The sequence below is a fragment of the Bos javanicus genome, chromosome 10 (genome assembly GCF_032452875.1).
Source record: "Bos javanicus breed banteng chromosome 10, ARS-OSU_banteng_1.0, whole genome shotgun sequence".
NCBI lineage: Eukaryota > Metazoa > Chordata > Mammalia > Artiodactyla > Bovidae > Bos > Bos javanicus.
The window spans coordinates 56,152,937-56,176,156 of NC_083877.1; the positions used below are offsets into that span (position 1 = coordinate 56,152,937).

The following is a 23,220-nucleotide window of genomic DNA, read 5'->3' on the forward strand; positions in this document are numbered from 1 at the left end:
TGGTGTTCAGTTAGGATAGTGTTTGGAATGGAAGAACGAAGAGATAGGAGAAGCTTTTTGTGTAGCTGGGTACAAAAACATGATATGAAATTGTATAAGTGGAGGCACGGTGTGCCGGAACTATAGTGAAGGTACACTGAGAATTGGTGCTGACATGCCTGTTGGAGGTTTGGTCACCCATTCTTTGCCTGAAGGAAACCATTGCCATATACCAGGGAGAAATTGATTGCAATTAAAAAGTTTCTGTCCTCCCATGACCATCATGTCCCTCAAACAAAAAAGTGACTTTCCCTGTGACTCCACCCTCACCCAACCAACATCTTATTCAAGAGACTATTTCCTGATTTTTCCTTATCCAATACTCTATTTTTCCCTGCAAAATTCCAGAGCAACTCAGTAAGATATTTACCTAACTAAATTAATTGACAACAGAAGTGAATAAATGATAGAGTCAAATCTCTAGGAATATTGTATCCTCTAAGTAAAATAATCTTCAACCAAGAAAATGAGGGAAAAAAGACTATTTTTGAAATATTTTAAAAGTAAAAAAATAAGCATACCTTGTATAAAAGAATAAAAAATACAGGTTGAATGACATTTTGCAATACTTATAAGCAGTACAATTTTAATGTTTTGTTTATAACAGGTAATTTTAAACTTAAATATATTCTTTGTATCATTATATAGAAATACTTTTCCATAAATACTCACTTCTTAAATTGGTTTTAAAATTATATGAAGTCTTAGAATGAGGTTAAAAATTAAAATTTAGTCATAGTAGTTTCCATGATGTTAGCACATGTTTAAAAAGGAGGAATATTTGATAAGTAAATACATTTTCCAAAAAACTCTACCTTCAAATTTGTTTAAAATTAGTGTATTATTTGTAATCCTTATATATGTCAGCAACTTCAAACCTCAATGTATTTTTATTCTTTTTTTCTTTCACCCTACCCCCACTCTCACCCCTTTATTCTGTTTTTCTAGAGGTCAATGGTCAGAATTAGATGTGAGGGTTGAGGTGGCCCAGCTGATAAATCCCAGTGTTGCTCTGAATGTGCTAGAGGCAGTGGCAGAGCTGGGGTTAAGGTCGTGGTGGTCAGAGACTTTGTGAAAATGTATTCTACATACCCTTAAGGTATAGAAGGTTGATGTGAAGCCAATCCTGAGTTTATCATATTAAGACTTCTGTATAGAATAAAATGAGTCACATCCTTGGCAATCTATTTTACAGCTGAATTTATTCATATACATCTAGGAGTGGAGGTGCATGCCTTTATGCCTAATTTAATGTTTTCAGATCCATTTCCTATCCTCACCCTTCCCTTATTTTCTAGTTAGCTAAGTTTGATACCTCCTGGGTCCCCTATCCCTGGTCAGAACCCCCATCAGTTATACATTTTCTGGAGTAAGATGCAGTAACTGTGAAATGGTTTTGTTAGGAAGAGGGCACCAGGTCGATCTCCATGCACTTCTGTGAACAAAGCAATGAACTTCACGTGTAACTGAAGATAAATGGTAAATCTCACAACAGACCCCAGTGGTCAAATGCCTTGATACGTGGAATTTGATTATAGCTGTCAATAAGCTGTTTTGTTGAAACCTGATTTTATTAATTTGACTACTAAATGTGGTAGTGAGGCCATTATTCCAGCCTGTTCTCTTCTGGAGACAGTCAATTTGAAGTATAACTGCCCTCTTAATTACTGCCTGATATTGTGATGTAGTCAGTTAGAAAATGCCTACCTGATGTAGAAAAAGGACCTAAGTCTATAATGTGTCCACTCACATGTTCTCACTATTAAGCTTTAGTCATATAAGTATAATTTATATCAATTGCTAATCACAAGATAGGAATTATTTACCAAATTCTGATTTTTCACAATTCCACAATAAGCACAATATTTAATTGATAAAATTTTTGATTAAACAAATTGTTTAAAATTTGTTGGTTTACAATATATGTGATATTAGTGTGCTGGGAAGATTTTATGTTTCTGTAATAATGCTATTTTTATACTGTTCTTCTGAGGCAAAACACCATAAGTTATAATAAATTATCTACTATCTCAATTTTATTTACAAAATTTTGAGTAAGCAAAATATTTACGTAAAATGTGGTTAAAAACTAACCCATCTGAGTATTGTTTTTGAATCTTAATTTACTCACTGTTTGCAAATGTATTCATCACGTAACTATGTTTTGTTTTGTAACCATTTCTGACGGTTTTGAGATTATAGGTATTGGTTTTCTTATAGACTTAGCTGACCTAGTTGTTAAATTGTAGAACAAAGTTTATCTGGCTTGGGTTTTTAAATATGTAATTTAAAGCTATTCATTAATTGGTAGCAGGCTATGATAATTTTGTTGATTTTAGAAAACACATATTAGTGGGAGTTGAAAAATGTTTAAATAGAAGATAACAAATATTTAAAATATGGGAAGATTATAAGAGAAATAAAATCAAGGGAGCAATCTCTGCTTCTTTGGAAGGGAATCAAAGTGTAGAATATTACTTCTCCTTCCTTTTCTTTATGTAGATATTCAAGTCTATGACATATAAGGGATATTTTATCATCTGAATGTATTCTCTTTATCCTCTGCCATGTTCTGTCACTATTGAAGGCAGCATCCTTCCTGGTACACGTCTTGATTTAAAATAGATTGATACTTCAGAATCAGATTTCATTACAGGCATATTATAAAGGTATTATTTGCCCTATTTAAAAACAAAACTAAACAAAAAAACTATAATGCCCTATAAATATTGACAATCCCAATGCGCTTAAAATATGACTGTATTCTTACAACATACTGATTTACAACAATTTCTGAATTTTCTTTCTTTCCTTTCCTCTTTGTGTGTAGAAAACTGCTAAAGGTTTTATACTGGTCTCTTGACAAATCTTATTCCATACTCTCTTGAAGATGAAAATGACATTATTTCATTGGTATTTAATCCTCACTCATCTGCTGATAATGCTTAAGCCTTTGTCTCTCTGCTCTGATCACTATCTGGAACTGCATATGTTAACTCTGCATGTCTGCTTGAATGGAAGCAGAAACAACTCTGCTGCATTATCCAGGCCATTTAGGCAGCAAGCAATGGGCTACTCCACAGGTCAAGTTAAAATATGCCATTCAGAGACTCACTTGTGTTTCCAGTTCCAGATTCTTGGAATCAGGAAAGACTTGGCCACATTGCTGAGACCTGGTTCAGGCATCAGGCATGTAAATGCTGCTTTTCCCAGTGTTAGTTCCTCCTGGACTCCAGGGTTGATGTTTACAAAGGGGTATAATTTGGTGTTTTTTTTCTGTCACACTGAGACCATGGCATGCTCTGATGCTTTCATAGCCACCTCCTTCCACTGCTACAAAAAAAACCAGCAAAATTTGGTTTATTCATTCACTGAGCAAGCACATGTTGAACTCTGCTTTCCAAAAAGAATTTAGCACTTGGTAGGGAGAAAACCCTGAATTTAACTAGCAAATAAAATATACCAATTACAAATGTGTTAAGATCTTCAAAATAAAGAAGCTGAGATAGAAAAAACAATGCATCAGAGGAGAATTTACTTTAAAAGAGCCTCTCTGAAGAAGTGAGGCTTTAAGCTACTACTTAAGGAGAAAGATGGAGCTAGCTGGAAAGAATTTATTTTCAAAGATCTCCTACCCCACATTGGCAATCATAAATTCATTCTCTTGTCTTTGAGTCTGTTGGGGGGAGGGATAGTTAGCAGTTTGGGATAGACCCATACACACTGCTATATTTAAAGTGGATAACCAGCAAGATCCTCTTATATCTTATAGCACATGGAACTCTAGTCAATGCTATGTGGCAGCCTGGATGGGAGGGGAGTTTGGAGAATGAATACATGTACATGTATGGCTGAGTCCTTTTGCTGTTCACCTGAAACTATCACAATGTTTTTAATTGGCTATACCACAATACAAAATAAAAAGTTTAAAAACAAAGAACTGTTTTTTAAACAAACAAAAAAAAGATCTAATTTGTGAACAAGGAGAGGATGACATGGGAGGAAGCTGGGGCAAGAATATGACTTGTGGGTCAAGGAGTTTGGATTTAATCCCAAGTGTAGCCACCGTGAAAAATCATTAGCCACATTACTGATGTCATATAATCCACTAAGAAGTATTTATCCAGCCTTTAATTTAGGCCAGACTCCAGCCTGGTTTACTGAGGAGGATTAAAAAGTAAGGCAAATGTATAATCCTACTCTGATTTTGATTATAATCTACCCTGAGAGGCAAGGAGGAGTTTTGAGTTTCAGGTAGGAGGCAGAGGAGACCACACTGCTCTTATGCCTAGTGAGCTCAGGCCTGGAGTCAGGCAGATCCTAGAGCCACAGAGCTGAATAGGTTTGTTAAATTACTCGCAAGGGGCTGGGTAAGAACCCACGGACATCAGAGGAAGACTGTCAGATAGCGCAGCACCCACTGTGTGCCAGAACCCACCCTAAGACGTTCTACATATCTACTCAATCTAATTCCCTGTGAGGTAAGAATGATTAAGATCCCCATTGCACAGATGAGGAAAGTGAGGCACGGAAATGTAAAATGACTCGCCCAAGACCACACAACACGAAAGGGTAAAACCAGGATTCAAGTGAATGGCAGGCTGGTGCTGAGTCTGCTCTTATTGATCATGCAGTGATGTCTCAGGACTGTAAGCTTTGGCAGATAGAGAGGACATCAGCTAGACACACAGTTTCAAAAGGGGCCACAGAGAAAGTTTTGGTGTAAAATGTAATTAGTGATGTTTCACATTTGGTGAAACTGTAATTAAAGATGTTGTGCAGTGTTTTCATTAAGTGATGAAAGCAGGCTATACATGTGGAAATATTGTCAATATGGACCTAGGCTCTGCAAAGAGGCTGGGCTGTTTCTTACGTTTCTGTGCACTGGCTTCTTCTTTTTTTCAAAATTTTATTTTATTTTTTAACTTTACAATATTGTATTGGTTTTGCCATATATCAACAAAAATCCGCCTCAGGTATACACATGTTCCCCATCCTGAACCCTCCTTCCTCCTCCCTCCCATACCATCCCTCTGGGTCGTCCCAGTGCACCAGCCCCAAGCATCCAGTATCATGCATCGAACCTGGACTGGTGACTCATTTCATATATGATATTATACGTTTCAATGCCATTCTCCCAAATCATCCCACCTTCTCCCTCTCGCACAGAGTCCAAAAAACTGTTCTATACATCATTGTCTCTTTTGCTGTCTCGTATACAGGGTTATTGTTACCATCTTTCTAAATTCCATATATATGCGTTAGTATACTGTATTGGTGTTTTTCTTTCTGGCTTACTTCACTCTGTATAATAGGCTCCAGTTTCATCTACCTCATTAGAACTGATTCAAATGTATTCTTTTTAATGGCTGAGTAATACTCCATTGTGTATATGTACCACGGCTTGCTTATCCATTCATCTGCTGATGGACATCTAGGTTGCTTCCATGTCCTGGCTATTATAAACAATGCTGTGATGAACATTGGGGTACACGTGTCTCTTTCCCTTCTGGTTTCCTCAGTGTGTATGCCCAGCAGTGGGATTGCTGGGTCATAAGGCAGTTCTATTTCCAGTTTTTTAAGGAATCTCCACACTGTTCTCCATAGTGGCTGTACTAGTTTGCATTCCCACCAACAGTGTAAGAGGGCTCCCTTTTCTCCACACCCTCTCCAGCATTTATAGCTTGTAGACTTTTGGATCGCAGCCATTCTGACTGGCGTGAAATGGTACCTCATAGTGGTTTTGATTTGCATTTCTCTGATAATGAGTGATGTTGAGCATCTTTTCATGTGTTTGTTAGCCATCTGTATGTCTTCTTTGGAGAAATGTCTATTTAGTTCTTTGGCCCATTTTTTGATAGGGTCATTTATTTTTCTGGAATTAAGCTGTAGGAGTTGCTTGTATATTTTTGAGATTAGTTGTTTGCCAGTTGCTTCATTTGCTATTATTTTCTCCCATTCTGAAGGCTGCCTTTTCACCTTGCTTATAGTTTCCTTTGTTGGTGCACTGGCTTCTTGAGGAATACGTAATTTTGGATCAGTGATAACTGCCTGGAATACTGGCCAGGACCATTTTTTCTTCATTTTTTGTTAGCATGTTAATTGTTCTAAGCTCTCTTGTGATTGTTTCCATTCTCTAATGTACTGTTGTATAGTTAGGGTTAAAACAAATTGTATAAAAACTCATTAAAAACTAAGCAATAGGGAAAAAATGTAAGATATTTATGAAAGGTATTCTATACAATGAATATTTTATCAGGGGTAGATTTTATGGTATTTTTTACACATCTACTTTGAAGGAAGAAATGGTATTGTGACTTTCAATAATATTTAACTCACATGTGTTCCTACATCATATTCAGATGGACCCAAATGAAGAGTCAGTTCAGTTCAGTTCAGTTCAGTCGCTCAGTTGTGTCTGACTCTTTGTGACCCCATGAATCGCAGCACGCCAGGCCTCCCTGTCCATCACCAACTCCTGGAGTTCACTCAGACTCACGTCCATCGAGTCAGTGATGCCATCCAGCCATCTCATCCTCTGTCATCCCCTTCTCCTCCTGCCCCCAATCCCTCCCAGCATCAGAGTCTTTTCCAATGAGTCAGCTCTTCGCATGAGGTGGCCAAAGTACTGGAGTTTCAGCTTTAGCATTGTTCCTTCCAATGAAATCCCAGGGCTGATCTCCTTCAGAATGGACTGGTTGGATCTCCTTGCAGGCCAATGGACTCTCAAGAGTCTTCTCCAACACCACAGTTCAAAAGCATCAATTCTTTGGTGCTCAGCCTTCTTCACAGTCCAATTCTCACATCCATACATGACCACTGGAAAAACCATAACCTTGACTAGACGGATCTTCATTGGCAAAGTAATGTCTCTGCTTTTGAATATGCTATCTAGGTTGGTCATAACTTTTCTTCCAAGGAGTAAGTGTTTTTTAATTCCATGGCTACAGTCACCATCTGCAGTGATTTTGGAGCCCCCAAAAATTAAGTCTGACACTCTTTCCCCATCTATTTCCCATGAAGTGATGGGACCAGATGCCATGATTAGGTGTGAGTTAAATCATATTCTTGAGGTAGTACAGTGCAAAAGGAAAAAGTCCTAATTATCATTGAGTTCACTTTGGAGAAGGGAATGGCTACCCACTCTAGTAGTCTTGCCTAGAGAATTTCATGGACAGAGGAGCCTGATGGGTCAAAGAGTTGGACACAACTCAGAAACTAACCCTTTCACTTTTTTTTTTTTTTCACTTTGAAAAAGAAAGGTTCCTCTGAAATTGGAAGTTAAATTAAGCAGTTTCATAAGCCTTCAGTTTCTGATACTTCAGGCAGTAGTGACTATTCTGTTCTTGCCAGAGGCAGCTTATTAGAGTTGAACAGCCATCCTGTGTTCATAGGAGGGAGCCATGCCCTCCCTCCTATACTTTAACAATTTAAGTGTATCCCTGAAGTTATGTAAATCCCATAATTTCAGGAATAAATTGAAAGGAACATTCTGCATCAGAAGTGATTTATCCATGATATACTGCTGTTATTGTTCAGTCACTAAGTCGTGTCCGACTCTTTGAGATCTGACTGTACCGGGTCAGACTTCCCTGTCCTCCACTATCCTCTGGAGTTTGCTCATATTCGTGTCTATTGAGTTGGTGATGCTATCTAACCATCTCATTCTCTGTTGCCCTCTTCTCCTTTTGCCTTCAGTCTTTTCCAGAATCAGGGTCTTTTCCAATGAATCAACTCTTGGCCTCAGGTGCCCAAAGTATCGGAGCTTCAGCTTCAGCATCAGTCCTTCCAATGAATATTCAGGCTTGATTTCCTTTAAGATTGCTGGTTTGATCTCCTTGAAGTCCAAGGGACTCTCAAGAGTCTTCTCCAACACCACACTTCAAAAGCATCAATTCTTCAGTGCTCAGATTTCTTTATGATCCAGCTCTCACATCTGTATATGACTGCTGTAAAAATCATAGCTTTGACTTTGACTATACACACCTTTTTGGGAAAAAATGATGTCTCTGTTTTGTAATACACTGTCTAGGTTTGTCATAGCTTTCCTTCCAAGGAGCAAGCATCTTTTTATTTCATGGCTGCAGTCACCATCCACAGTGATTTTGGAGCCCAAGAAAATAAAATCTGTCACTGCTTCCACTTTTTCCCCTTCTATCTGCCATGAAGTGATGAGGCCAGATGCCCTGATCTTAGTTTTTAAAGCTGAGTTTCAAGCCAGCTTTTTTCACTCTCCTCTTTCGCCATCATGATACATTAATCAAGATGTAATCAGGAGAGAGAAATGACATAGTAATTTGAACAGAGATCATGTAACATAAAACATTAGTAACCACCATAAAGAATTTCAGTGGGAGGAACAGGTTAATAAGAACTAAAGAAAACTCTAAAGAATATAGGAAAAGTAGATTTAAGGAGCCGTCATTACTCTGCAGATGAGACAGCTGCCCAAGGAAACACTCGCCCTATCCCCAAGGCTATGATCCTGACTTTGCTGGAGGAGGTCACAGCTGAGGTCACTGGATGGTAGAGGAGCTGCTGTGGTGTGGTGTAACTTGCCAGAAATATGCCCACTTTTAGACTAGGGAAAGCAGTTCACAGGCAGATGCCTCGCTGGAGGCACTCTGTTATAAAACCAGGCAGAGACTGTGCCAAGTGAAGCTGCTATCTACTGGCTCACATGCACTGCAGGAGCCTGGTTCTGGGGAAGAAGCCACCCAGGCTGCCCCCAATCAGAGAAGAAAAACCCTTTCTTCTACTAGGTCCTTACAGCACCCTTTTATCTACAAAGGTTAACACTGCACCAGCTATTAAAGGAAAAATATTTTAAAAACCCATATCCATTTTCAGAGCAGACAATAAAGTATGAATTTAGAACGAAGAGTCAAATTGGTAACTGGAATACATGGGAATCCTTGTCTTTCCACTGTCAGGATTTTGATGAAAGTTATTGTTCTGAACTTATTAGAAAATCAGCTTATAATTTTCAGAATGCAGTTTATGGGTTCTGATATATTAAGGTCTTTAATCCATTTTGAGTTTATTTTTGTGTATGGTGTTAAGTAGTATTCTAATTTCATTCTTTAATGTGTAGCTGTCCAGTTTTCCCAGCACTGCTTACTGAAGAGACTCTTTTTCCCGTTCCTTTGTCATAGATTAATTGACTATACGTGCATGGGTATACTTCGGATTCTCTATTATGCTCCACTGATCTATGTTTCTGTTTTTTGTGCCAGGAACATACAGTTTTGGTTACTGTAGTTTTATACTATAGCCTGAATTTAGGGGGGCATGATTCCTCCTGCTCTATTCTTCTTTCTCAAGATTGTTTTGACTATGTTTAGATTCTTCTGTATTTCCATGCAAATTTTAAGATTATTTGTTCTAGTTCTGTGAAAAATGTCATTCATATTTTGATAGGGATTACATTGAATCTGTAGATTGCCTTGAGGAGTATAGTCATTTTAACAATATTCTTTCAATCCAAGAAAAAGGTATATGTTTCTATTTAGATCATCTTCAATTATTTTTTATCAGTGTCTTACAGTTTTATAAATATAGATCTTTTACCTCTTGAGGTAGGTTTATTCCTAAGTATCTTATTCTTTTTGATATGATGATAAATGAGATTGTTTCCTTTATTTCTTTCTGGCAGTTCATTGTTACTGTATAGAAATGCAACAGATTTCTGTATATTAATTTTGTATCCTGCAAGTTTATTGAATTCATTGATGAGCTCTTGTAGTTTTCTGGCGGCATCTTTAGAATTTTTTATGTATACGATCTCATCATTTGTAAACAGTGACAGTTTCTTTCTTTCTTTCCTTAGGATTTCTATTTTTTTCCTCTTATGCTATGCCTAGGACTCTGACATAAATCATAGCAATACTGATTTTGGATCTGTCTCCTAAAGCAAGGAAAATAAAAGCAAAAATAAACAAATGCAACCTAATTAAACTTAACATCTTTTACAGCAAGGGAGACCATAAACAGACAAAAAGACAACTTACTGAATGGGAGAAAATACTTGCAAATAATATGACTGAAAAGGGGTTAACAGCCAACATATATAAACAGCTCATACAAATCAACATTAAAAAATGGGTTAAAAAAATAGTCAAAGAACAGAGTAGATATTTTCCCAAAGAGGACATGTAGATGGCCATACACATGAAAAGATTTTTCAACACTGCTAATCATCAGGGAAATGCAAATCAAAACCACAGTGAGATATAGCCTCACACTTGTCAGAATGCCTGTCATCAAAAAAGACCACAAATAACAAATGTTGGCAAGGATCTGGAGAAAAGGGAACATTTGTGAACTGATGCTGGAAATGTAAATTGATGCAGTGACTGTAGAAAATGGTATGAAGTTTCTTAAAAAGCTAAATATAGAACTACCATGCATGAGTGCTCAGTCACTTCAGTCATGTCTGCCTCTTTGCAACCCCATGGCCTGCAGCCTGCCAGGCTCCTCTGTCCATGGGTTTCTCCAGGCAAGAACACTGGAGTGGGTAGCCATTTCCTTCTCCAATGCATGAAAGTGAAAGTGAAGTCGCTCAGTCATGTCCGACTCTTCGCAACCCCATGGACTGCAGCCTACCAGGCTCCTCTGTCCATGGGATTTTCCAGGCAACAGTACTGGAGTGGGGTGCCATTGCCTTCTCCACAGAACTACCATATGACCCAACAATTCCACTCCTGGGCATATATCTGAGAAAAACAAAATCACTAATTTGAAAAGATACATGCTCCTCGATGTCTATAACAGCTTTATTAACTGTCGGTATACGGAAGCAACCTAAATGTCCATCAACAGATGAAAGGATAAAGAAAATGTGGCATATACATACAATAGAATACTACTCCAGCCATAAAAAAGAGTGAAATTTTGCCATTTGCAACAACATGGATGGACTTGGAGGGTACTATGCTAGGTGAAATAAGTCAGACAGAGAAAAACAAATACTGCATGATATCACTTAGGTAGAATCTAAAAAACACAACGAACTAGTAAATATAATAAAAAAGAAGCAAACTCACAGATACAGAGAACAAACTAGTGGTTACCACTGGGGACAGGTTAGGAGCAAGAGGCAATATAGGTGTAGGGGATTAAGAGGTACAAACTATTAGGTATAAAATAAGTTACAAGTATATATTGTACAACCCAGGGAACATACCAATATTTTATAATAACTATAAATTGAGTATAATCTTGAAAAAATGGTGAATCACTATATTGTACACCTGTAACTTATAAAATATCATATACCAACTGTACTTCAATTAAAAAGGAAAAAGAGAGAGTAGATATGCCTTAAAGAATGTCATTATAATTAAGCAAATACATTTTTTACAGCCATTTGAGAATTAAAAGACAATTTGTCTCTGGTAACTTTCGAAGAAATCAACTCACTCTAACCACTCTCCTGACCACATTTGTGCTTCTGACTACTTCTTTGAAACAAAATAATCTAATCATCCTGCATGCTAAGTCCCTTCAGTCATGTCCGACTCTGTGTGACCCTATGAACTGTAACCTGCCATGCTCCTCTGTCCGTGGGATTCTCCTGGCAGGAATACTGGAGTGGGTTGGCAGACCCTTCTCTGGGTGATCTTCCCCACCCAGGGATCAAACCTGCGTCTCTTACATTACATCTCCTGCATTGGCAGGTGGGTTCTTTACCACTAGCGCCACCTGGGAAGCTCCTAATCATCTTGTATATTTAATAATTAGTCCAAGTGGGAACTACTGCTCACAAAATTAATTGCTCCATATTTGTTCAGAGTGGAAGGTTTTTAGTTTGGAGTGGAAAGAACTTATGTGTTACTTTACATATTATAACAAGTTAATTTTCAGTTGTTCCTTGCCTCCGCACTACCATTAGATTCTCCGTAACTCCAGGGGGAGCAGGCTTGAGTCATTCTTTTTTACTCCGTATTACAGTTTGAGTAGTCACAGAAAACTTAGGAGAAAAAAATATCCATGGTGACATCATATTCAAAGAGACTCCTCCACAAAGATAGTGCATTTTAGATGTTTCAGCTACAAGTTCTGGAATGCAGTTATTTTTAGAAAGTAATAATAGCTGTAGTAATAACTGTTATCTTTGGTTTGAGAAACTCTTCTTACTGTCATCCTTAACAGAAAAGATTTTCTTGGTGTTGCTGCCTGCTTTACTTGAAGGTGTATCTATCTTGATGGAAAAGGAAAGTTTAGAGAAATAACATTTGTAAGATTTATATGTTAAAGACATTAATTTATTAATGAAGAAATGTTGTAATGAAAAGATATCACGGTTAAAAGACCAGAGACTAAATTTCTGCCTAATATTTTAACATAATAGCTATTAATGATTCAGAATCCAAAGCACTAACTCAAGGTAGTTTATTGCTGAAAAGGAAAGGTATCGGAAGAGAGAAAGAGAAATGAGTAAGGTGTGAATAGTCATAATCTTCAACTCCACCTATGTATTCTAAAGACATAGGGGTATAGAAGCATTATTTCTATTTTCTTATTTTAATTACTTTAAATTTATTTTTTCTTAATACTATCAATAAGAATGATCTTTTTCCTTCTTACCAAATATTATTGTACGACTGCTTCTTTCTTCATTGGTAGGAAAGGAATAATAATTAAAATTTTGTGTTTAGAGTCTATGTAAAGTTAATTTTCCTTCACCAGTTTACTTAATAGGATATAGAGTACACATTTAATATATATGAGTAATAAAATGAACTCATAACTGATATGAGACAGTGGTCATGATTAATTGATATTTATCGAGATTTCACTGAGTGTTATGACAATGTATTTTATAAAAACACTGTGAATTCTTTTCTGACACTTTTGTTCACTTTATACTTGTTTCTTTTAACTTTAAACTCCACTTGTCAATACCTTGAAATTCTGAAACTATAAGAATGGCAGAGAAGAGGGCAAAATAATTTTTTTTCTATCCTAATAGAATAAGAAATAAAAGCCAAAATGTATAACAGCAACAGTATCAGCAATACCACCACTGGCCAGAAAACCCTAGCGAGGCCTGAACTGCTGAAGATGAAGGCATCAGGCATCTGCGTTCTTATTCCCCCTATTCGCTTAAATGCTGTATTACCAAAAGAAACATTTTAAGGTTGGGAACCCAAGCAAAGCATTGTGAATTCTCTGTTGTTTGTGAGTTGGAACGCTAGGGGACAGCACTAAAATATTCCATGGTTGTTTGGTATTGATCACTTGCATACTGTATAATAAGTAGGAGATTTTACTGTTAATGACTATTGAATGCTCTGTTGATTTCAGTGGACGAAAGAGCACAAAGAGGAATATGAGTATCTCAAGTCTATAATTTTAGCCTTTATAAAACGATGGTTTGATAATTTAGAGGAAGCTCCAGGCTGTCCTTTGGTTGCAAGGAGATAGTAAGGCATGATAACTGAAAGAATTGTGATTTTTCTGTTAAGAGTGGTTTCGTCTTTTCATTCTTTGGGGGTAAATATTTGCATAAATTTTTATTTCTAATCTTGTTTTTCAGGCACTTTGGAAAGACATGAAACGGGAGAAAGAGCGAAGATTATTCTTAACTGTTGTGATGATTCACAGCTTCCAAAGCCTGAATCTATACTTCCAGTGGCCTCAGAGACACATAAGCACAAAAGTGTAGAACAAAGGTCCTCCAGCTTGTCCCAGTTTGGGCCAATACCTTGCCCTGGTCTGCAGGTGGAGTCTTCATGTAAGGTAAGTTCAAATCAAGCTGCTGCTCACAGTAAACATTACCAACCCCAAGTAAGAAGTAATGTGCTTTCATCAGCACATTAAAAATCAGCACAAAGATAACAACTCAGAGATGATTGTATCTACCAGACATGCCTTCCAAGCAGTCTTGGGTAGATTGGGATAAGTTTTTGAGTGATTATTATTTTTAAATGAGTATAGGTGATGGACAGGGGGGCCTGGCATGCTGCGACTCATGGGGTCACAAAGAGTCGGACACGACTGAGCGACTGATCTTATTTGATCTGATAGCATTCTTTTTTTGATGAAAACATGTTCTGGCTTATCAATATTGAGTCAATTTTATATGAATTCTTGAATTCTAGATGGTTTTTAATGAAAGAGGGGCAGAAACCTATATTTTGTGGTCTGGTTCCTTTTTTTTCCCCACACAACTCCATCATTGTTTGTGGAGTTTGAGTTTCACACAAACTCCATCATTGTGTAATAAATAAGGCTTAGAATTCTGACATGCTAATGATCCTAGAGATGCTAAGTGTATCAAAAGAAATCAAACAATGATCTAATTTTTCTGATGCCTTTTTGTTTTTATTTGTGATAAGCAAATTAAGAAGAGGTCAAATACCTAAGTGGAAAAAAATATAAATATATATATATATATATATATATGTAGTGAGAGGATGTGTCCTCTTTAACAAACATGGCTGCTAAACTGTGCCTCAAAGCTGCAGGGGTGGGGGTGGAGGCACCAGCATCTGAGCATCACCTTTTTAGGTTTGAAGACTAGGTTTAGATTTTATCAGTGAGGTCAGTGTTTGTCAGTCTTTTGAGAACTGAATCACACTAACCAAACACCCAAGAAGTGAATACGTAAACTAGAATGACAGTTATTTAATTTACAATGATAAATATGGTTGCAGTTCATTGCTCAGCACAGTCTCACTGTAGCAAAGCTACATAGCGTAGGGGAGAAAGGGGAAGTGGAATTTTAACAGAGGATTCCTTGATGGGCTTCAAGTCAGAGCCCTGAGCTCTGAAAAGCTAATGCAATGGTTGCTGTCACCCCATCACGGTACTTTCTCTATTGGTCAAGGCTGGTATACACTGAAAATTTTCTAAATTTTGATTTCCCTCTTTAAGACTCCACTCCATTTAGGCCACCTACTTCTATGCTTTCTCCTGCAGGTGTTAAAACCAGCGATTTGGGCTGCAGCTTTTTTTTTTTCATTTCTTTTTTCTTGAGTATAATTGTTTTCAGATTTTCCAAATCTGTTTTTCATGTTCTTATTTAAAGAAATCATGGGGTTTTTGTTTGCTTTGTGGCCCTGTGTAGAAAGTGGGACCTTATTTCCCTGACCAGAGATCCAGCCTGTGCCCCCTGCAGTGGAAGCTCAGAGCCTTAACCACTAGACTCCCAAGGAATTCCCAAGGAGTCATGTTTTATATGGACAATTATATCAATATACTAATATTTTTAACATTCATAACTGAAATTGAAAGTGATAGGGTCTTAGTCTCTCCTAAGTGGGAGATTGAACCACACTTCTATTACGTATTTTAAGACGGAGGTAATCAAAGCCCAGTGAGTAAGACCATCAGACTGCCATGTATTCCATCTTAATGTGACTTGTTGCTTTTTTTTCACAATAGAATCTGTATCTTATAGTGGAAATTATATGCCAGAACAGTAGATGGGAACTTGGATATGTCTCTTGACTCATGCATGCCAGGTGCCTAGGATCTGCAGGACCACATCTCATTTATCAAGTGCCTATTTTACTAATTCAATTCCCAGAAGGTAAACTGATTGCTATTTCATTCAGTTTCTTGGAGGACTTCAGAGCTACCTTTTAGGTGGTGATAACAGTATATATTTCTTTATGTAATTTTGTTTCTGTCTTTTGACTCCAGAAAGTAATAAAATCCTAGGGTCTTGTTTTCCTACTCTTAGGTTGACTCCAACTTTATTTCCTAGCTGCTACCCTTTACCTGGATGACTATAATCCCCAATTTTTACTCTCAACAGAGCTGGAGAATTGAATTAGACAGGACTATCACCTCCTTTGTTCTATATGCTATACTTTTATTATTGAGCTTACTGTTAAATAGAGCTATTTTTATTTGTGCTTCTTATAAGTTATAGCTTCTCCAATTATGTACTTCATATCTTCATCTCATCCTCTTAGATTTAAGCCTTTAAGACTGTTTTATCTTAATTTTTTTTGGGGGGGGCGCTGCATCAGTCTTAGTTGCAGCATGCAGGATCTTCAGTTATAGCATGCGAACTCTCAGTTGCAGCAAATGGGATCTAGTTCCCTGACCAGAGATCGAATTCCCCTACTTTGAGAGTGTGGAGTCTTAGCCACAGGGCCACAAGGGAAGTCTCTATCTTAATCTTTTATTGATAAATTTGATAAGCATAAAATTTCAAGAATGCTTATAAATTCCCCATCCTCCTTTTTGTTAATAAAATGTTTTATTAGTTTTCAAAAGAAAAAAAGTCAGATTTAAAGATAGGAATTAAATCACACTCATTTCAGAGCTGGGGAAAAAGACAATAAGTCTGAAATTTAGAAATACATAGGGTAACTCTGTGTTTCAGAATCTTTTGATATAGACTTCAGTGAGAAACAACTGAAATATTTTCAAATGGGACCATGAATTGTTTAAATGGAAGAACAACATGTAATATTTGACATTTATTAGGATTCTGTATTCGCTTTTCCTTCTTGCATTTGAAGAGTGCATATAGATTTAGGGAAAGGTTTTAAAGAGAACAACAAATACAATAAAACATTTTAAAAATGGGTCCAATTTGACATGCTAGAGGAGTCGATTATGTGCAGCTAGATAAAGAAAAATCTTTGCGGGTAGGAGAGGGCCAGAGTCTTAAAGGATTTAAAGGAATACAATATCATATTAGTGATGGGGAACTGCTTTTCTCAGATTCAGCTGAGGATAAAATAAGATAGAAACTGTTTAAATTGCAGTAGGAGGAATTTAGCTTTAAGGTAGAAAATAAACAACCTTACTAAAATCATCTCTACATGGCAGAACTCTTTGTTACCTCATCAGATTTTAATGAGGGAAGTCCTTTTTTGTCTATTAGTTGGTTGGTTGGTTTAAAATTTTTTTTTTCTGTACTTCTTGTCTGTAAAATGAGTGAAAAAATAATCAGGATTTTTGAACTGCCACAATTTAGACTGATTGTAATGTCCTGGAAATGTCTTAAAAAAAAAAAACAAAAAACTGATTTTCTGTAGAACGGGTCCCCAAAAGCTCCAACTGGTTGCTTACTTAAAGTTACAAGGTTTACTATGGCAGTCATTAACCATATATAGCTATTGAGCATTTGAAATTTGGCTAGCACCATTTGTTAAAATGATATTTTGGATATGTAGGCTTAAATAAAATATGTTAATTAAAATCAATTTCACCTGTTTCCTTTTATTTTTTTCAATATGGCTACTAGGCATTTTAAAATTACACATGTAGTTTGCATTTTATTTATGTTGAAATATTTAGGGACAAATGTTGAACTAGACCAGGAATAAGCAAACTTGTTTGTAAAGGACCAGGTGGTAAATATTTTAGGCCTTATAGGCCATATTTTTGCTATTTGAACGATTTAACTCAGTTCTTGCAGCAGAGAAGCCACCATAGACAATTCTTAAACAAATGAATGTGGCTGTGTTTAGATAAAACTTTATTTACAAAAACAGGCAGTGGACCAGATTTGATACTCACTCTCCATTATTTGCCAATTTCTGATCTAGTCAGCCCTCTCTAGACTTGGAAATCATGAGGTACTTGGAGGAGTACTGGCAAAACAGCAATACCTACCATCTCCTTAGATATCTAAATTTTTAATGAAGCAACTTATCCCAGCTTCTTCTCCACTATGAGAAATATAATCCAAAAGACCTTGTATCACTCTGTTCCCTGATGGCATTAATGGAATTCATATATTTGAAAATCTGCCCTTTGTAGAAAACAAATGTGTGCATTATACTTTCTAATCCAAGTGAGATTTTTTAAAATAAAATTTTCTTTAAATAATGCATTTAAATATGCATCATTATCTAAATATATAAAATTGGTTATAAATAATCCATTTATAAGTATTCCAATTAAGCTTTTGAGAAATATGTTTGGATTTTTTTAATCTTTAGTTGACTTTAGAGTGATGCCTGTTTGGTGACATTTGCTGAAAAATCTTATTAGAGCTTTATCTTGCTACCTCCTGTAAAACACAGATGGTGTACTGGTAGGCCCCCAGTAGAGAACTGGATCCCAGTACTACTTATTATTTTAATAGAATGGAACATTAGTTCTTCTACATTTTATGACACAGAAACATAATCAAAATGGAACTGGAGTTGTTTCTTGATGGTGGAATTTGAAATTTTCTCCTGAAAATGTATGTGTATCAATATGAAATAATAATTCATTGTGGCAATATTACATGTTGCAGGTTAATTCTGTTTTCACTAAACTATCTATAATATACTATCAAAATTGTTATTATAAAAAAGAAAAAATATTTATTTGAAAATAAGTGTGTTATATAAGTATAAATCCTCAGTATAGAATGATAATCTTCACATTTTGATTAGTAATTTTTAGTATATTCTTTTTAATATAATAAGCAGCATATGGCTATTGTTTTCTAATGTAGATAATATTTTGCATCAATTTTATATAATTTTAAAAGGAAACAGATTTTTATTACTGTACATATAAGCCCTGCATGAAAACATAGGAATTTATCTATAAACATTGAATTAAGATTTTTGTTTTGAAGAGTTTGGTTTAGTGAATCCCAACTTAAAACTTAATGCCTAAATGATATCACCATTCCTGGTGAGATAGAATAAAGAAAAACAATAGAGGAGAAATATAGGCCATTTGCTTTTTGAACACATGTGAGGTGATGCAAGTCTTTAACAGAGTATAGCCATTTCTCATAAGCATTTTATATAATAGTTTTAACTATCAAGTCAAAAAATGTCTGTAATGTGATTTTTTGTAGTTGTTTTATGAAGGATATCTCCTTTCTCACTTTGTGGCATGAGTTTAAGCACTTTTGATAGAAAGTTCCCTCAATGTTGAGGAAAACTCTGAAAAGCATATCACAGCTTTGTTCCAAAACTAATTCAGGAGGTCTCAGAGTCTCTATGAAAAGTCGGAGCGGCACTATTAAAATGAGTCCAGCTGTCTGCCTCGCATACAGAAGCAACCCTGGATTTCCTCACAGGACTTCAAAGCCTTGCTTGTATCTAAACATTTGTTGGCCATGTAAATCAAGGCACAAAAGGAAAATGCTGCTATTTCACGGTGCGCGGCTGGTCTGAGTCCGGCATTGTGCTGCACGTGCCGGTGGGGAGTGCCAGGAACAGAAGGGCACTGTTCTGACTGTGTGACAAATGTAGTTAACACCAGATCCATATTAATGTTGTCAAGTTCCCTTGATGTATTTAAACAGATTTTAATTATTTTCAGCGTCCAAAGGCCTGAAATATATAGCCTAATAGTTCTTCAAAGAAAGCTTACTTAATGTGTGAATGTAAAACCTCTCATAAAAATGAAACTTTTATATTAGCCATAGTCATTGACATAGGTTATTCATCAAGTCAGCAATTTGTGTGGCAAAGTGCCATTTGAATAGTGTATTGTTAGGCTACTTATGGTCCACTTGACAAGGGCTCTTGCTGTAAATAGTGCAATTTGACTCCAGCTGTTAAAGAGTGGCTTTGACAGCAGCCAAATAGAATGGAGATGCCTTACTGCACTGCCGAAAAATCAATATTGGGTTCTTGTTCATGGTAACCTGTTCTTTTCTCTTCTGTAGATTTATAAATGACTATCAAGGGTTTATAAGTGGAAGTTTAAATATTATTTTAAATGCAATTCTCTTTGAGTTTCAAATTAAGGTGTGATAAATGGTTACAAGTACAGAGTTTTAGGATATTATTTCCACCCTCTGGTTCATGTTTAGTCACAATTACAGTTAAGTTGAATTTGGATTCTCCAGCTACAGTAGAAAAGAATTAGTGTAAAAACATGGGCTCAAAATTGTGTGCCTATTGTATATTGCCAGTGCAATTATTTCTTCTTTTTTATTTTCTTATCAATTTATCTTTGGTATCCTCCCATCTTCTCTGTGTGTGTATCTTTTTGTATAGATGGCAGGGTTCTTTGTGGCTGTGCCCATAGCAACACCCACAGATGTTGACAGCAGTAATGTCCCCTGTGTTGCTGAAGATTTCCCTAAAGCAGAGTCTTGCTGGTTTTGAAGATTTTTCTAGCGGTTTTCAGCAATACAGGGTTGCTATGATACCTGACTGGCAGTAATAGATATTGAATCTGTTAATTACAGTAACCACACACAAGGACTTTTTTCATTCGGTTTTTCTGCTGTTGCTAGCTGTTATATTTAAGATACAGAAGAGGAAGTGAAATTATATACTCAAGATGAGAATAAATTTCAAGAGTTTACTTTGAATCCTGATATTTAGTTTTAAAAATGTCCTGGTATAAAAACCCTTCAGCTGACTGATGCAGATATAGTTTACTTAAATTGAAAATATAATTTATTTAGATAATTACTAGTTTTGACTGAATTTGATTTTGAACTTTTATTGTTTACTTGAGATGTCATTAAGTTTTCATCTAAGGTGTGCTAAGCAGGATTTGAAAAAGCTATCATTTTTAACATGAAAAAAGCTGGTATAATGAATACTTTTTCAATTGCCTCTTTCAGTGAAAGCTGTTAAAATAGTTGTCTTCCTATTACTAACCAGCTCTGCATTTATTCAATTTGTGACTGAGATAGCAACTGAAAATTCATAAAGCTGATAATATAATTGTGTACTAAGACCTTTAAGGCTGATTCAAGGTCAATGTTACTGTTTTTGTAATTGCTGATAGGCAGTTCTCATTTCTTCCAGAGGAAGGGTTGGTTCTGCTTTGATTTTACAAATTGTTATCTCTTCTGTTAATTCTAAAGTAAACCTTTTCACTAAATAAATGTTTATGTTATTCTTTAGTACTAGATTTAGCCTAGATATACCTCAGTAGCTTTCCCCACACCTCATAATATTAATCAACCCTGTTAGAAACATGGAAATCTAGGATTATAACTTTCTTCTTGAATTAAATATTCCAATTTTAGTCATCATTTAACTTGTGGGTGAGGATTCTAGCTTAGAAACTTGAATAAAAGTTAAACATAGCAGGCATTTTTATTTTGCATTTGGATTAATCTAGGGACAGAGTAGCATAATTTAGTAAAGCATGTCTTTAAATTTGTCTCCATTATCATCAGTAGTTTTATGGACATATTTTAGGAAGTATGAATTATGTAATAATATACACACCATATTACACACCCATAACCATTTAGAGACCTTTTGTTTCTCTCTCATTTCTTCTGTTCTTTCCTACTTTTCTTTCTTCAGTTGCAATTGAAAAACAAAACCCTGTGGCTTTCCAAAGTTGTTAAGGCCAGCTTCTTGTAGGATCTAAAGATAGACCTAGTCAACTTACTGCAAGAGGCCTGAATCTCCTGGGATGAAAAGTCACTTTAATGGATTTGGATGTTCTGTTATTGAGCATATTTGCTGGTTAAAATGTGATGGTAAATGTTACCCCTTTACAGAAGCTTGGTAACCAAGTCACTGTCTGACATCAGGAATATTCTCTGTTTATATCCCATTTTTGATGATACCTTGAAGGGTTAAAAAAATGAAGTTTGTAGAAATTCAGATTTTGAGTTAACTAAAAGGGTTAATGGCTTATAACAAGAAAGAAAACAAAGATAATAAAAACTTTCTTTTTGAAAGTTGTGATCATATCGCTTACTGACTGAGAGTACCAACTGGACCCATTTAAAGGAATCCCAACAGGGGCACTACTTCTGTACCAATGACTTATATCGAAACTGGCCCTTAAGAGAGCAACAAATGCAAAAATGTAACATGAAGCAATTTTCATAAAATTTTCATAAAATAAAAGCATCTATTCTCATAGAATATTTCCCCTAAGTTGCTAAAAAAAATGCATTAAGACTAGCTTTATTCATTTGACCTTAAAGCCTGAAATTATTAAAAAATATATCCAGCTAATATTCTCATCCATTTTTCTGAACTGGGTTTTGATAGTGACATCCTGAACGTACAACTAGTTCTCTGTATCTTCATATGGTATTCATGGCAATAAATACAAATAATGACATAAATTATGTTATTTGTAATTTTTTACATATTATGAAGTTCATAATACTCTGGAAATAGTTGTTTTATCATAAGTCGAAATATCCTGCCCAAGCTTTCAGTCCATGTACGATTATCCCTACCAGATATTTTTTAAAGGGTCATAAGAGGCTGCTTGGTAACAAGGCCTTTCTTATACACATGTTTAACTTCATGCACATCCAAATAAAACTAAAATTTTATTACTATTTTTTTGTTTTCACCTAATATCTGGGACATGATAGTTTTTATTTTATTTTTTATAACAATTGTTTCAGTTCAGTTCAGTCACTCAGTCATGTCCGACTCTCTTCGATCCCATGAGTCGCAGCATGTCAGGCCTCCCTGTCCATCACCAACTCCCAGAGTCCACCCAAACCCATGTCCATTGAGTCGGTGATGCCATCCAACCATCTCATCCTCTGTTGTCCCCTTCTCCTCCTGCCCTCAATCTTTCCCGGCATCAGGGTCTTTTCAAATGAGTCAGCTCTTCGCATCAGGTGGCCAAAGTATTGGAGTTTCAGCTTCAACGTCAGTCCTTCCAATGAACATCCAGGACTGATCTCCTTTAGAATGGACTGGTTGGATCTCCCTGCAGTCTAAGGGACTCTCAAGAGTCTTCTCCGACACCACAGTTCAAAAGCATCAATTCTTTGGCGCTCAGCTTTCTTTATAGTCCAACTCTCACATCCATACATGACCACCAGAAAAACCATAGCCTTGACTAGACGGACCTTTGTTGACAAAGTAATGTCTCTGCTTTTGAATATGCTATCTAGGTTGGTCATAACTTTCCTTCCAAGGAGTAAGCATCTTTTTTAATTTCATGGCTTCAATCACCATTGGCAGTGATTTTGGAGCCCAGAAAAATAAAGTCAGCCACTGTTTCCCCATCTATTTCCCATGAAGTGATGGGACCCGATGCCATGATCTTAGTTTTGTTCATTGGAATATAATTGCTTTACAGTGTTACATTTTTATGCCAGAAATCTGTGTGACATTGGCTTCTTTGTTCAGGGTCTTACATGACTAAAATTCAGATGTAATTACTACAATTACAAGATGCAATTACTACATCATCTGAGGCTGAGGTCCTCTTGCAAGCTTATTCAGGTTATTGTCAGAAATTAGTTCTTTGTGGTTATAGGACCGGGGTCCCTGTTTTCTTGTTGGCTGTCAACCTGGGAGG

At 36.2% G+C, this 23,220-nt stretch overlaps 1 protein-coding gene across 1 annotated transcript in view; it reads left to right on the plus strand.

The window, feature by feature from the left end:
* Positions 1-23,220, plus strand: part of WDR72 (WD repeat domain 72) — a 226,498-nt gene that overhangs the window by 74,723 nt on the left and 128,555 nt on the right. Inside the window, exon 14 of the mRNA XM_061431240.1 lies at positions 13,580-13,782. Coding sequence (XP_061287224.1) covers positions 13,580-13,782 — 203 coding nt within the window. The remainder of the gene's footprint in view (positions 1-13,579; positions 13,783-23,220) is intronic.